This window comes from Canis lupus, chromosome 18 (assembly GCF_011100685.1).
Source record: "Canis lupus familiaris isolate Mischka breed German Shepherd chromosome 18, alternate assembly UU_Cfam_GSD_1.0, whole genome shotgun sequence".
In the NCBI taxonomy this organism is placed as follows: domain Eukaryota; kingdom Metazoa; phylum Chordata; class Mammalia; order Carnivora; family Canidae; genus Canis; species Canis lupus.
The window spans coordinates 40236100-40252326 of record NC_049239.1 but is presented as its reverse complement, the minus strand read 5'-3'; the positions used below and the strand labels follow the sequence as shown (position 1 = coordinate 40252326).

Genomic DNA, 16227 nt, shown 5'->3' with positions numbered 1-16227 from the left:
AACTAATCAGCAGTACTTTGCAGTTAGAGGTCAGAGATGGCAGTTTCTTAGAAAGAGAAGAAGATACTCTGAGGGTTATAGAAATATTTTATGTTTTGACTGTGGTAGTAATTGGTCTGGGTATATGTTTGTCAAAGCTCATTAAATTATATACTTGAAATGAATACTGCTTATTGTATCATAATTATCCCTCAATAACTTTTATTTGGAAGAAGTTATTATTTTCTAAAATACAATACTTCAATGTGTTGTATTAATATAACTTCTGAATTATATTTTTCATGAAAGGCTTCTTTCATGACAAATCAATAAATATATGCTAAATTCATTTTAAATAAAGCTGCCTAATTTTTCTAGATACCAAATTCAATTGCAGCCCTGTCAATGTTATAAATATCAATACTTAAAAGCTTAACATCAGTTTTTATTATTAACAATGCCATTAGATATTAGTTTAGGTATCCATTTAAGTATCTGATGATTGGTATGAGGCCTCTTCCCAGAAATAGGTGCTTTTAAAGATAACATTGCATGGGGTGCCTGGCTGACTTAGTAGAGTATTTGACTCTTGACCTTGAGATCCTGAGTTTGAACCCCATGTTTAGTGTAGAGATTACTAAAAAAGAAAAGAAAAAAGGAAATAGTATTGCCTATAACCTCAGAGGATTGATAGATCTACAGAAGATACAGGATCTGATAGGGACTTTCTGAACTAGTTTTTGTTTTTTTTGTTTTGTTTGTTTTTTCCTCCACAACTGAGAGCCTGTGTCAACCAAGGAAAGACAAAACTGTTAAATTGCAAAATAAAATGTGTGCTTATTTGGGGACTTAGAGATTGCAATCCAAGAGAGACAGATTCATCCAAAACCAAAAGTGTGCTTAGGAGAAACAAAGGAGTTTAGAATATTTAAAGAGGGGAGAGGGAATTTATATAAGTCATTTTGAATGAAATGAGATTGGTGCTGTATAATCTCTAGTTACAGTAACCTATGTGTAATTGGTTGCTAGAGCTAGTATTAGGCAGAAAATCCATTTGTGTCCATTTTAACATAGAATACGTTTTGACTTCTAGCCCCACCCTTCCTATGTCCTCCTAACTCCATTTTTTTAAAATTTTTATTTATTTATGATAGTCACACAGAGAGAGAGAGAGGCAGAGACATAGGCAGAGGGAGAAGCAGGCTCCATGCACAGGGGGCCCGATGTGGGATTCGATCCCGGGTCTCCAGGGTCGCCCCTGGGCCAAAGGCAGGCGCTAAACCTCTGCGCCACCCAGGGATCCCCGCCTCCTAGCTCCATTTTAAATGAACATCTTAGTAATATTTACTCCATTTTATTCTCTCCTTTGTCACCTGCAAATAGACATTTATACAGCTTTTTCAGATACTTCTTGTCCTTGATCTATAACTTCCTAGGAGAAAAGAGGATATTGGTCTATGAAACCTAATCTCTCTGTATTTCTGATATATATTTCTCATAATTCTTCATATATGGACTGGTAATAAATTATATACTTGAAAAATCCAGAATGCATCAGGTACTTAGAATGTTCTAGGTCTTCTAAAATAATGAATCATCTTCCGGCCTAATTCAAGTTTATTTATTTATTTATTTATTTATTTATTTATTTATTTATTTAAGATTTTCTTTATTAGAGGGAGAGAACAAGTGTGTTTGTGTGTGAGAGAGAGAGAGAGGAAGACGGAGAAAGAGAGCGAGAATGCACCCAGAGGTAGAAACAGACTCCTCACTGAGCAGGGGCCCAATTCGGCCTTGAGCCCAGGACTCTGGGATCATGACCTGAAGGCAGATGCTTAACCAATTGAGCCACTCAAGCACCCCTAATTCAAGTTTAGAATATCACCTAATCCCCACTCCTACCACCTGCTCTCTTAGTTTTCAATCAGGAAAATAAGGAATGTACATTTAGGAAGTTAAAATGAAATCACTTTTAGAATAAACAATAAAGGACAATTCTTATTTACAGAATTGTACACAAAAGATTATTTACAACTAAATAAATCATATTTACAATGTCACACTGTGAGGGAACATTGTGAAATATTGCTACTAGATTTCCTTGTTATTCATTTTAAGACTAAGCCAAAACGCCAAAAGTTGTCTCTCAGCAGACACATGCTAGAAGGAATAAACCACTCAAGATATAGATGATTGGATTTATTTCAAGGAAAGCTTTGAAGAAATAGAAGTTTTAATGTTTTTTTATCCCATCCTCACAATCCAAGAAATCAAAAGAATAGAATTTTTTTAATTGCATGTTTTTTTACTACCTTAAAGCCCACTGATGTTTGGGTTTTAGTTTCACTTTTGTCTGTGTGTGGATGTATATATGTGCATGTGTGTTTTCTAACATGTAGGCCCAACCAATGGGTTCTTCTGAAAAGCTTCTCTTGCAAAAATACCAAGCAGGTATCACTATCTATTCTATTGCGTTGTTTTTTCAGAATTTATAGATTCTGTTTTTTTCCCTATACTTGCCCTACATTTCCTTCTATTCATTCTAACATTCAGGAAATTAAATGCCTTCAGGGAGCCATTAAGGTCTTGAGAGTTTCCTAAATCCCTCAAGAAACACAGAGGAACTTTTAATCATGTATTTACTATATCCTTTCAATCAGAATATTATCTCCAGGGACTCTATTCCCATTTGAACCTAAGTAAATATATAACTAAATTTTTATCTAACCCTGTCTTCTGACATGATTGTTTTTTGACCATTTTGCTCTTGCTTTCATACCATGGGTGCTCTGCCTATGGTTATCATATATTAAAGGAAAATTTTGAATTTAATCTTCCTACCTGTAACTACTATCATTTACTCAATTTGTATTACTGTAAGTGTTAGACAAATTTAACTTTTCCGTGTGATTGATTGATTGATTGATTATTTGGGGAGGAATATAGAGAAATAATCCATTGGAATGAGTGACTATAAGGTTCCTAAATAAGCTAAAGTACTGAATATTTTTTTCTTCCACTGGTAAGTGAAACTCACTTATTTGACTTTCAGACAAATACATTTTGCAAATTAGCTAAAAATACAAAAAACAAGATGAAGAAGGCATAAAAATTATGTTCTAATTTTCTTCTTATAAACCTAGAGTGGGAAGGATTTATAATTTGGCCACTTATTCTCACTCCTTATCCTACACTTCAATTTCTTTTTCTACATTAACATAAAAAAATCATTAGGCAATGCCTACTGAAACAATGAAAAATCATTTTTTTAGTCAGTGTAAAATATTCTTCCCTAAAGGATGAATTGCAATCTGTCATAATTATATATTTCCATAGGGATTACTCACCCATCAGTGTAGAAATCCTAAAGCTAAACAGTTACTTCATTTCTTACAATTTCAGTAAATTTGTAATGTTGTGTTTTGTCTTTAAAAAGACTTTATTTATGAGAGACACAGAGAGAGAAAGGCAGAGACACAAGCAGAGGGAGAAGCAGGCTCCATGGAGGGAGCCCAATGTGGGACTGGATCCTGAGTCTCCAGGATCATGCCTTGGGCTAAAGGCAGGCACCAAACCTCTGAGCCACCCAAGGATCCCCTGTTGTCTTGTTTCTGAGTTATACCTACTGTACTAAAAAAATAGTGTCTCCCAAGTGAAAGGATAATGAAGCCATCAAAATATCTCCCTGTAATATATAGAGGTAAAGCTATAGCCCTGTGAACTATTTAAAATATTTATTTCTATTTTCTATATAATATAAAAAGATAGCTATTTTTCAAACAAAATATGGTAATAATCAACAGTTGTGCATTAAATGGAAAAGACATTGCATATTTGAGGAAACATGTTGCAACATCCAAAAAATATTGTAAAAAGTATCTGTATATTTTATAGATTTGCTTTATTTTATAGGTTTACTTTGCTCTTTATCAGAAAAAGTATAAACTTTGTTTCCTGAGTCTCCTGAGTAAGATATTTCTATTGGATACCAAAAGCCAATTATAACTTGCTGATCGCCATGTTTACCATTCCAGCTCAGTACCCTTTCCCCTCATTCCCAGTGGACATTTTTCACAGAAGCTAATGCCTCCAACTGTTTCCTAAGGATAACCACAAAGTTTTTGGATGTTAGAGCTTAGTATTTCATCATATCCAACTTACCAAAAAAATGTAGAATATAAGCTAAACATGAAGGCATAAGTGGAATTTCTCAGTTCAAATGCCATAATACAGTTAATTCTTATTGATGTATTTGACATTAGCTGCCATTAAATCCAAAATGAGAACTTCATTTTTTTAAAGATTTTATTTATTTATGTTTTCTTTTTTCACTCATGGAGTATCCTTTTGGAATAGACTAATAAATAGTACTTGAAGAGACCAGATGCTTTCTAGTTAAAATTTTCTAATTTTATAGGTAAAATAACCAGGAAAGAAAAGTCAACGGCTCAAGTTGCACAGCTAGTTAGAGATTCCAAGTAGTTTTGATAGTGTGGCATGATTCTTCTCAATTGACTCCAATTTTTTTATCATTAACAGGTACCAAGAAATACATACCCATGGCTAATGTTAATTTTACATTGGTTACAGAGTTTATCCTTTTGGGACTGACAGATCGTGCTGAACTGAAAGTTGTCCTCTTTGTGCTTTTCCTGCTGATCTATACCATTTCTTTGGTGGGGAATCTAGGAATGGTCTTTCTAATCCAAGTAACTCCCAAACTCCAAACACCCATGTATCATTTCCTTAGCTGCCTGTCATTTGTTGATGCCTGCTATTCATCAGTCTTTGCACCAAAAATGCTGCTGAACTTCTTTGTTGAACGGGAGACAATCTCATTCTCTGCATGCATTGTGCAGTATTTTTTATTTGTGTCACTCCTTACCACTGAGGGCTTCTTGCTGGCGGCAATGGCTTATGACCGCTACATGGCCATTGTGAACCCTTTATTTTACACAGTGGCTATGACTAAAATAGTTTGCATTGTCCTGGTCATTGGGTCATGTGTAGGAGGCTTAATCAACTCACTGACACACACAATTGGTTTGGTGAAATTGTCTTTCTGTGGGCCAAATATCATCAGTCACTTCTTCTGTGACCTTCCCCCACTATTGAAGTTGAAGTTGTCATGTTCTGACACATCCATGAATGAACTGTTGCTTTTAATCTTCTCTGGAATTATTGCTATGATCACTTCTTGATTGTGATGATCTCCTATGTCTTCATTGTTGCTGCTATTCTGAGGATCCGCTCAGCAGCAGGTAGACACAAAGCCTTCTCCACCTGTGCTTCACATTTAACGGCTGTGACTTTATTCTATGGCTCTATAAGCTTTAGTTACATTCAACCAAGCTCTCAATATTCCTTAGAACAAGAAAAGGTGGTATCTGTGTTTTATACCCTGGTGATTCCTATGTTAAACCCAATGATTTACAGCCTGAGAAACAAGGAAGTAAAAGATGCTGTGAAAAGAGCTACAGAAATAAAATATTGTCCTTGTTAATTTCGCACCATATGTGGTCCAAAAATAGCATACAAAGAAGCTCTCTGGAACAGAATATTTATATAAATTTATTAAAGTTTTGAGACTGAAGGAGTCTTAGAGTTATTTTTAATGGGAATTTTCTATTTTATAGCAGAAGAAAAAAGCCTAGAAAAATAACAAGGTAAAGGACATATGTCTGGTTATGGTTTACAAACTAACTTAAAAACTATAGTAAGATCTAGGCTATTTATCTCTGGACAGCTGAAGACCCCTTCATTCCTGTATATGCATAGAAATGAATACATACAAATAGATGCATAAACATACACACAAATAGACAGATACAAACAAGATTGATAAATAACAAAATATCTCTTATATCAGTCTCTCTATTAAGCACAAAAATAAGTAAAATACTTTTAAAGCAAAAATGACTGGTACTTGAATTATCCACGAAGCTGGCATATGCATGTTCTGAAATTAGCCTGGATTATTTCTAGCCAGACATTTTTCAAAATAAAAGCAGATTCTCAAAAATAGTCAGAAAAAGATCCTGACTAGATCAGATCTAGATCGCCTAGATCGCCTCTGTGATTTCACTCCCAGTGATCAGTCTGAACTATGTCCCTATTTGTGGCCTTCCTTGGTTTCCATTACTATATATGAAACTGAAGGACCGAATGCTACACTTTTACTTCCACTCCACGTGGAAGGGTTAGCAAAACTTAGTGAAAACTTATGCTGAGAAATTTGCCTTCATGTTTAGAAAGGAGGCCTCCAAGAAAATTAGGGAGTCATTAATAATTATTTCCCTTTTTTAAGATTTTATTTATTCATGAGAGACACAGAGAGAGAGAGGGAGAGGCAGAGGCAGAGACACAGGCAGAGGGAGAAGCAGGCCCCATGGAGGGAGCCCGAGGTAGAACTCGATCCCGGGTCTCCAGGATCACGCCCTGGGCTGAGGGCGGCGCTAAACCGCTGAACCACTGGGGCTGCCCTATTTCCTCCTTTTTTTTTTTTTCCATTAAAGATCTTACCAGAATCTTCTTTAGCCATTAAGCAAGAAATTCCTTGAAGGTATTCTAGATAGGAGGAAATCTGTGCTATATATTCCAAATAGGGAAAATATGCAAAGCCATTGTTTGTCCTTTGATTCAAATTATATATACAAGTGTATAATGATGAAATCAGGTCTGTAAATACTGATTGTCCCATACTGATCTCTTCTCTGCAAATTGCTACAAAGTCTCCTATCTGGACAAAACAGTATTATAGAAAATACCATTTACAAATAAAATTATATTTAATTTTTTAGATTCTTTTAAATACTAAAATAATAAGAGGCAACTAGGCTCAGCAGCACAATGAGAGAGCTGAATACTCTATAAATATTAATATGTGGTTTTACAAGGCAAGCTAGATTAAACTTCTATTTTTTTTTTTTTCCTCTCAGTGACAGCCAAACTCATGAGTGAATGGCTCCAATATCTCTGCAGGCAGCAAATTGAAATGTGAATAAAGATAGTAAATTGAAATCTTCATTATGTTAGATATGCATGCAAAGAAATTCATTTAAACGTTTACTTTTCAGAATGAAATAATAATACCACCACCAACAACCCCAAGAACATCATATAACATTTGTGTGGACCTTTATGGTTTTCCAAGATCATTTAATATATTACTTGAAATTGGGTCCCTTAAGGCTACATATATGTGACATTTATGTATAAAAGGCATTCATAAAAGTGAATTTGTATTAAAGTTTTGATTTTCAGAAAAAGTAAAAAAATAAAATAATAATAAGTAAACCTAATTTTGCATCATTCTTCACAATTTTTTCAAAAGCATTCAATATCTCATATCCTAGAGTATCAACACAAGGAATGATATGATATATAATATACAAGCCAGATAATTAGAACTCAGAAAAATAAATTAAGTTCTGTTACAATATGTACCCCATAAAATAAGGGGCTGACCAAGATAAAGATAAAATAACAGTTTATTAAGTGGGCATTTATGGAGGAGAGTTATTTTGTGGAACAAAAATACCATATTGGTTTATGTTTAATGATGACCTTTAATTCATCTGAACAAATGAGTTGCTGTATTATTGTATATACAGCAACTATTATCTACAGTAACTAGATGGTCATATAGAAAAAAAGTAATCCCTTTCCTAAATTGTGATGCAAATGAGAGATGTATGGCAGATTTATAGGATGAAGATTTGAAAATGAGTAATATATTCAATATAATGGATAATATGAGTACTACATATATATGCCTCATCATATATATATATGTGTGTGTGTGTGTGTGTGTGTGTGTGTATATATATATACAATTCAACTCGGTTGACCAGATTCCAAATGTCCTTAAATGGTTAATATAATTAGTCAATTAGAAATAAATGAAGACTTCATGAATGAAACATGCTATTTCTTCAACTTTCATGTAAAATATCAGGGAAAAAAATTGAGAATGGGCTCTTTCAGCTCCAATACATTTACCCATCCATAAAATTGGTTACTGCTCAACATCAACACTTGGAGAAATCAGAATCAGTAGATGTTTACTAAACATAACTTTTATATCTAAATAGGTGTTATTATTACTATTATTATTTTATTTCATGTTTGTAGATTTGGAGTTCACAGTCTGGAAATCGGTCTAATTCATCAGGGAAATAAGTCACCAGCACTGCTTGGACAAGTTGTGGGTACATTTGCACAGTGGTCATGTTTGTTGTTTATTAAGAGACAAGTTATTTTAATGAATTTATGGTTCCTAAGATTTGAAATTTGGTTTTGTGCTGTGAACACAATAGTGATTACATTGATCCCAGGCTAGTGCTTGGTCAATTGCAGCCTGTGAACAAATTGTAATTCTCAGGATGATAAATATCTAAGAAGCATATTTTCATCATATCAAAACCCTATCGATATAGAATCTGAATCTGATATAGAATCCCCCCTAAAAATGGTCCAATGTTAGTCATCCTTCTCCTATAAAACTAATTAAAATTTTATCAATTAAATATGACCTTTTTTTTTCAATTTAAGCAATACCCATCTTTCTTTTGAGCGGGTATCATTCTTAGATACGTCTTATGAAGTCTTAAAATTCACATATTCTCACTTTTCATTCTTAGACTGTTCAGATGTTCACTGTTTGCTGAATTAGAATATTATCCTGAATCTAATTTTTCTAGTACTAGATATTTCCTATCTTTCCCACTATTTTTCATGCAATATGGTTTCAAATTCCATCATTATTATGTTCACTCCTTAGTAAATATTGAAAGGCTTTATGGAATAAACAGTAAGAGCAACACAAATTTTTACACCAGACTATCATTATATTACGATATTGTTCCACCATTTCCTTAAGTCTAAACTCAGATAATTCCTTTAATTATTCTGGGCCACGTATAATGTGAATCATATGGATCAGAATATTTAATTAAATAAAATTACATAAAGATTAAATTTTTTTAATTTTTATTTATTTATGATAGTCACAGAGAGAGAGAAAGAGGCAGAGGGAAGAAGTAGGCTCCATGCACCGGGAGCCCAACGTGGGATTCGATCCCACGTCTCCAGGATCGCACCCTGGGCCAAAGGCAGGTGCCAAACCACTGCGCCACCCAGGGATCTCCATAAAGGCTAGAGATAATAGTGATGAAATGCTTTGAACATACTAGGCATTTTTTTTAAGGATTTTATTTATTTATTCATGAGACACAGAGAGAGAGAGAGAGGCAGAGACACAGGCAGAGGGAGAAGCAGGCTCCCTGCAGGGAGCCGGACATGGGACTCGATCTGGGGACTCCAGAATGATACCCTGGGCTGAAGACGGCACTAAACTGCTGAGCCACCTGGGCTGCCCATACTGGACATTTAACAACAACAACCACAACAACATCAACAACAACAACAACTCAGTGAGGATCCTACTTAATATTTGGTTGCCAAAGAAAAAGCAACACTGATATTAGTAAAATTATTATAATATTCCCTGTGTGTTAGCCTATTTAACTATTGCTTCACTTTATTTTTTTTGTTACCTGTATTTTTTTATTTATAAATTTATTTTTTATTGGTGTTCAGTTTGCCAACATATAGCATAACACCCAGTGCTCATCCGTCAAGTGCCCCCCTCAGTGCCCGTCACCCAGTCACCCCCACCGGCCACCCGACCTCCCCTTCCACCACCCCTAGTTCGTTTCCCAGAGTTAGGAGTCTCTCATGTTCTGTCTCCCTTTCTGATATTTCCCACTCATATTTCTCCTTTCCCCTTTATTCCCTTTCACTATCCTTTATATTCCCCAAATGAATGAGACCATAAAATGTTTGTCATTGCTTCACTTTAAAATCACTGCAAATCTGTAACACCTTGTTCTTGTATAGCTATTTGTTGGTTTGGCTGCATTTGACCTATACCATTGACTTATTTATACTTATTTGCCCCCTCCCCTTTGTTACTAAACATAAATGTCCACCATTTCACTCTGATTACCACCTTTTATATTTTTCATTCTATCCTTCAAGGTTAGAATGAATTTCTAGGTTGAATTTAAAAATTCAACCTAGAATTTTTAAATGTACATTTATGTTCAAAGACCACAGTGACAAAAATGTTAAACTTCATGTTTATTTTAGTGTCTTAATTGGGTAAATTATCTCTTGTATTAAAAGGCAATCTAGTGTATGAACACACACACTTGAATTCTATCTAGTGATTGATGATTGCTTTCACTTCTTTTGGGTTATCTCAGATTGAAATATATGCATATTTTCCATAATTACTACCAATAATGATGCAAGTATATAGAAGCATATGGTCATCAACAAATGTAACTTAGTGCTCTTTAAAACTAAACATATATATATATATGATATTATATATATAATGTAAATTATAATGATAAACACTGCTGGAGTTCATTTTCACTTATTTAGATGGTTTATTTGCAGAGCCTCATATAGGTGAGACATGAATTTATGTGACAGTTTCCTCTAAAACTGAGAAATGGCCAAATCCATAAATTGCTACAATTTGGTAAGACAGCACTGGGACCTTACCTTTCCCAAATCTCTCTTTGCTCTTTTAATGAAACACAGTATCACAGAATCACTGGGGATTTCATCCTCCAAAGACCCTAAACCAAATATAAACACAAGTCAGGAAACTAAGAGAAAGGTCTAAGCTTCCTCTCAACACCAGGTAGGTGTTATATTTATGTATTCTAACAAAGGAATTATACATGCCTCTCCAGTTTTCAAAAATGGCAACTCTTAATACATGCTATGAATGGAATGTGATGAAAAATCATCTGCTTCAAATCCATTCAAATTACTGAATGAGGTGAAATAGAATTAGATCATTATCACATAAAATAGCTCTCTTAGAATAATTAGTGGGTTCAGGGTGCCTAGGTGTAGGACTCAATTTTTGCTCAGGTCAAGTGTAGGACTCAATTTTTGCCCAGGTCATGATCTCAGAGTGGTGAGATCAAGCCCTGAGTGGGTTCCCTGCTCAGCGGAGAGTCTGCTTGAGATTCTCTGTCCCCTTCTACCCCTTTCACTCATGCTCTCACTGTCTCAAATAAATAAATAAATCTTTTAAAAAAAGTATTGGGTTCATCCCCTATTTCCTCAGGTAGCTTTATTTAGAGCTTCATATAATTATGTAAATTATAGTAGTAAATTTATTTAAAGATATTCTTTAAAATTTAAATTTAATTATTACAAGCTGTTAAGTTGTGTTAAATCTGAGAGTGGTGATTTTTGGCCCTGTTATCACAGCTAAATTTTATATTCAAAGAATCTAAACTCAGTTAATTTATCATATATAACTGATTTTACAGTAAAAGAAAAATGGCATGAAAGGCAATCCAGATGAAAATTACTATTTATTAAATGAAAATCAAAGCAATAAAGCTGAAATCAGTGACATAAGAGGGAACTAATTGTCAAAGTAACAAATTGGTTTGTTTAAAAACAAAGTCGGGATATCTGGGTGGCTCAGCAGTTGAGCACCTGCCTTCGGCTCAGGGCATGATCCTGGAGTCACAGGATCGAGTCCCACATCGGGCTGCCTGAGAGGAGCCTGCCTCTCCCTCTGCCTGTGTCTCTGCCTCTCTCTTTCTCTCTCTTTCTCTTTCTCTCTCTGGGTCCTTCATGAATAAATAAATAAAATCTTTAAAAAATAAAAAAATAAAATAAAAACAAAGTCAAGGGAGGCAAAACTATCTAAACAAAATGAAACAAACAAACAAACAAAACCTAAGATCCAAAAAATTACCTCAGTCAAAAGCCATTTGTCCAGTATGTCAATAGATAATGCAATTTCTGTTTCACTTGGTTGTTTTACTTTGATTATACAGCAAGCATTTAGGGAGTGTGCCAGACAGTTTTTACATAGTTTCTTATTTATCACAACTATCTCCTGAGGAAGGTTAACAGATAAATCATAGTTAATCTAGAAACTAGGATTTAAGATTGAAATCACAGTTTAATTCAGCAAAAAAAAAAAAAGAAATAAATGAACAAAAAAAGACCTTATCCTTCTTTTTTACCTCTGGCATCTCAGTAAAGTATATATGGTCAAAACAGTCTTGTCCCAAGGTTTGCAACATTTGAATTGTTACTCACTAACTTTATATCACTCTGGGAATAAAAAGCACAGTATCACAGAATCAGATCCAAACCTATGTCATTCTCACTTTTTTTTTAAGATTTTATTTATTTATTCATGAGAGACACAGAGAGAGAGGGAGAGAGAGAGAGAGAGAGAGAGGAGAAACAGTCAGAGACAGAGACACAGGCAGAGGCAGAAGCAGGGTCCATGCAGGGAGTCTGATGTGGGACTCAATCCCCGGTCTCCAGAATTGCACCCTAAGCCAAAGGCAGGTGCTAAACCGCTGAGCCACTCAGGGATCCCCTCATTCTCACTTTTTATTCACTATCAGGGAAATATTATTGCCAAAGCCTGAATTGTGAAACAGCATATTAATTAATGTTCATGAAAATATTCAATTGTCAAATTAATGTGAAGCGTGATCTATATTTATTTCTCTTATTGGAAACTCCCAAAATATAGCAGTGCATTATGTATTCCTATAAATCTTGTGGTAAGGAAAGTTTTCCCTAATAATTATTTAATCAAGTGTTTACCCAATATACCAGCTATCATAATCTTATTTTTCACGTAATCTCAATTATATGAGAAAGCCTAAAATAAACTTAATTTAATAATATATTTCTTGATAAAAATCTGTATCCATGCATGATCTAATGTACCAAAAGTATATGCATAGTCTTTGAAATTAGACTCGAGGCCTTTTGACTGCAGAGATTAAAACATATTAAAGCTTCTTGATTTAATCTTAATGAAAAAAATATGATATGGACTAATCCAAGCCATTGGGTAATAAATACTCTAGGAAATCAGAAAATGGAATGATAAATACCTGTTGGAATAGCAGAGAGCAACTTCCCAGAACAAATGAATTTTAACAAATAAGTAATGTTATGACTAGAAAATGTTTGAATTTTTTTCATCCTCTATTCTAGACATACCTAATTCTCATTTTCCATTTTTAAGGCTAGTCTATAAATCAAATCATGTATATATTGTCTATTTATATATAAATATATATATAAATTATGTAATATGTGTCATGTATTATCTAAGTTAAAAAGATGTCACAGGCAGTAGTTTTGCTACATATCTCAGAAATTTACCTGTTAAATATTGAGGCTTTCTTGTTTTTTATTAAGGAATGTGTTTCCTAAAAATACAGGGCCCTTGCCTTGTGGTCTGGAATCTGGACTATACTGTTACCAGGGAGCCCCATCTCCTAAAGTCTTTCTGATAAATCTATGAGGCTTTCCAAGAGTTTTGATTCTTCCAGGGTTCTCACGGTGCATAATGTCAGTTTATAACCCCTGATGAGACATTGAGTCAACCAAAGTCTCCTATCAGGTTGACTTCTCACACTTGTGAGAACTGAATTTCCTGTGGACTATGATTGTTAAGACCATGCAGTTTCCTAAAAATGCTAGTACACTGAATTCATATATTCAGACCATACTCTGGTTATTTTCATTGTTCTCTTGTTCCCTGCAGATCCCCCTTAAGGGGGGGGGGGACACACACATGGCCAACAGAAATGTCAGTGTGGTAACTGAATTCATTCTCCTGGGACTGACTGATAACCCTGACCTGAACACTGCCCTATTCGTGCTGTTTCTCTCAATCTACCTCGTCACAGTGGTGGGCAATGCTTGGATTATCGCAGTAATCTGGGTAAGTGCCCAGCTCCATTCCCCCAAGTACTTTTTCCTTTGTCAGTTGGCTTTCTTGGATTTCTGCTATTCCTCAGTCTTTATTCCTAAGATGTTGGTGAACTACATAACAGGACAGAAATCCATCTCCTATCATGGTTGCCTCCTGCAGTATTCCTTCGTCAACATGTTCTTGACCACCGAATGCTTCCTCCTGGCCGCCATGGCCTATGATCGGTATGTCGCCATTTGCTGCCCACTTCACTACAAAGGCCTCATGACCCACACATTCTGTGTCCACTTGGTGACTGCTTGCTACCTAGTAGGTTCTGCTAGCTCACTCACCCACCTGAGCAGCTTGCTCAGCCTGTCTTTCTGTGGGCCCAACGTCATCAACCATTACTTCTGTGACATCCCACTGCTTTTTCAACTGTCCTGTTCTGACACCCAATCTAGTGAGATTTTATTTATTGTCTTCTCTGGCACAACATCGGTGACTACCTTTCTGATAGTGGTTAGTTCTTATCTGGGAATCCTCCGCACTGTCCTGAAGTTACACTCCACAAGGAGCAGATATAAAGCATTCTCCACATGTGCTTCTCACCTCACAGTAGTGACTCTTTTCTATGGAACAGTGATATTTACTTATCTGGGAAGCAGCTCTAGCTACCCACGGGATAGAGCCAAAATCTTGTCCATATTTTATACTCTTTTGCTACCAGTCCTAAATTTCCTGATATACAGTGTGAGAAACAGAGAGGCCAAAGAAGCAATGAAAAGAATTATTTTGAGAAAAGTATTTGCTCAGTGACCATGAATTTTTTAGAAGAAACCTTTAAGGGATGTTTATTGATTCTGCAGGCAGGTGCATTGTTAAATACCCATGAGATTTGTTGGAAGAAAAATGGTATTCATTATTGGCTTCTGGAAACACACAGATATATATTAAATATATTATGCACGTATTTATACATACATATACCTGCAATCATTCTGTCTGGGATGGAAGACATTTCCTCTGTCCTGTTAGGTTTATGGTTTGAGGACCTGTAAACTTCACCAACAAAAGACAGGTTAACAAGTGAATACACAGTTTATTCATACATAAATAAGATGCACAAAAAAGTAGCTTGCTCAATAATTGGAGGTGGGGGTGCATATACTTAATTTAGTAGGGGAAAGGCTTCTACGGGAAGAACAAATGTGCTTTTGAGGGAAACAGGAGAAATAAGAAATTTTGTGATATTTCTTGTTTATACAGAGGCAAGTGGTCTTCTCTGTCTTCTCTCTTGGCAGACAAAACTCTAGGGAGAGAGCAATTATGGCAGACTCATTCTTGGAGGTTCCTGCCATAGTCAGATAAGAGAAACTCTGCAAAAGCCTCTTTATGCATTGACTGATTCCCAGGCATCTCCAGTTTAAAATAATTTTATGCCACTATGTAATTTGGATCCCTTACATTTGCAAATTATTACTTTGAATCTCTACTAACTCAGTGGAAATCAGTTCCAGAGAGTGCACTCAATCTTCTTTCTTTACAACTCTAGAGGAGCTGATCTATTGTACAGATCAATGGAGTTAAAAATTCACCCTAGACCAGTAAGATCAATGTTTGAGAGGTAGAATTCAAGCAAATTGTAATGGTTCTAGGCAAAGATGGTATACAAAATACACATAGGGAATTCTACTTGTTTCTGTAAAATAGGAGGCCTGTGCATTTTGTATGCCATCTTTGCCTAAGAACTATTACAATTTGAATATTTAACTTAAAAAAATAATTCCACAAACTCCTTTTTATGACAATTCCATTTCTTTTTTTTAAGATTTTGTTTATTTATTCATGAGAGAAAGAGAGAGAGAGAGAGAGAGAGAGAGAGAGGCAGAGACATAGGCAGAGGGTGAGGCAGGCTCCATGCAGGGAGCCCGATGTGGGACTCCAGGATCACGGCCTGAGCTGAAGATGGACACTTAACTGCTGAACCACCCAGGCATCCTGAAAGTTCCATTTTTGCCAGTTGATTATTACTCCCTTTTATTTTTTTTTTAAAGTAGGCACCACTCCCAACATAGAGCTTGAATTCAATACCCTGAGATCTAGAGTTGCATGTTTAATTGCCTGAGTCAACCAGGCACTCTCACTGTCAAGTTTTAAAAGAAATACCAAAATGGAAATGCAAAGGTATCCTGTCATACCAGAGTACAATAGGGATTGACTTAAAATTGGCCCTTAGGAAACTTCCATAAAACAGTACAGCTACTTGAAAAATGCCAATAGTTTTTTTAAACAAATGACTGTTAGAACTCTATGTTGTTTATGTTCATCATTCCATATAGTATTTATTGTTCTGCTTACTCAGATATGCATCAAAAACTCTGATTAGTATCATTGTTGTCACCACAATTGTTAAGAAAGAAAGCATAGCCTTGGCTAATGGTACTTTTGTAACATGTAATAAACAGCAGCTT

The 16227-nt window shown here is 35.2% G+C and overlaps 2 protein-coding genes across 2 annotated transcripts; both read left to right on the top strand.

The window, feature by feature from the left end:
• The first annotated feature begins 4538 nt into the window (after positions 1 to 4538).
• Positions 4539 to 5482, top strand: OR5J1 (olfactory receptor family 5 subfamily J member 1). The gene is given in 2 exon segments (NM_001389007.1): positions 4539 to 5173; positions 5176 to 5482. Coding segments are annotated over 2 exon segments (942 nt in total).
• Positions 5483 to 13501: 8019 nt separating this feature from the next.
• OR5BE4 (olfactory receptor family 5 subfamily BE member 4) lies at positions 13502 to 14572 on the top strand. Its single transcript, NM_001389197.1, is given in 1 exon segment — positions 13502 to 14572. A coding segment is annotated over 1 exon segment (1071 nt).
• The last annotated feature ends 1655 nt before the right edge of the window (positions 14573 to 16227 follow it).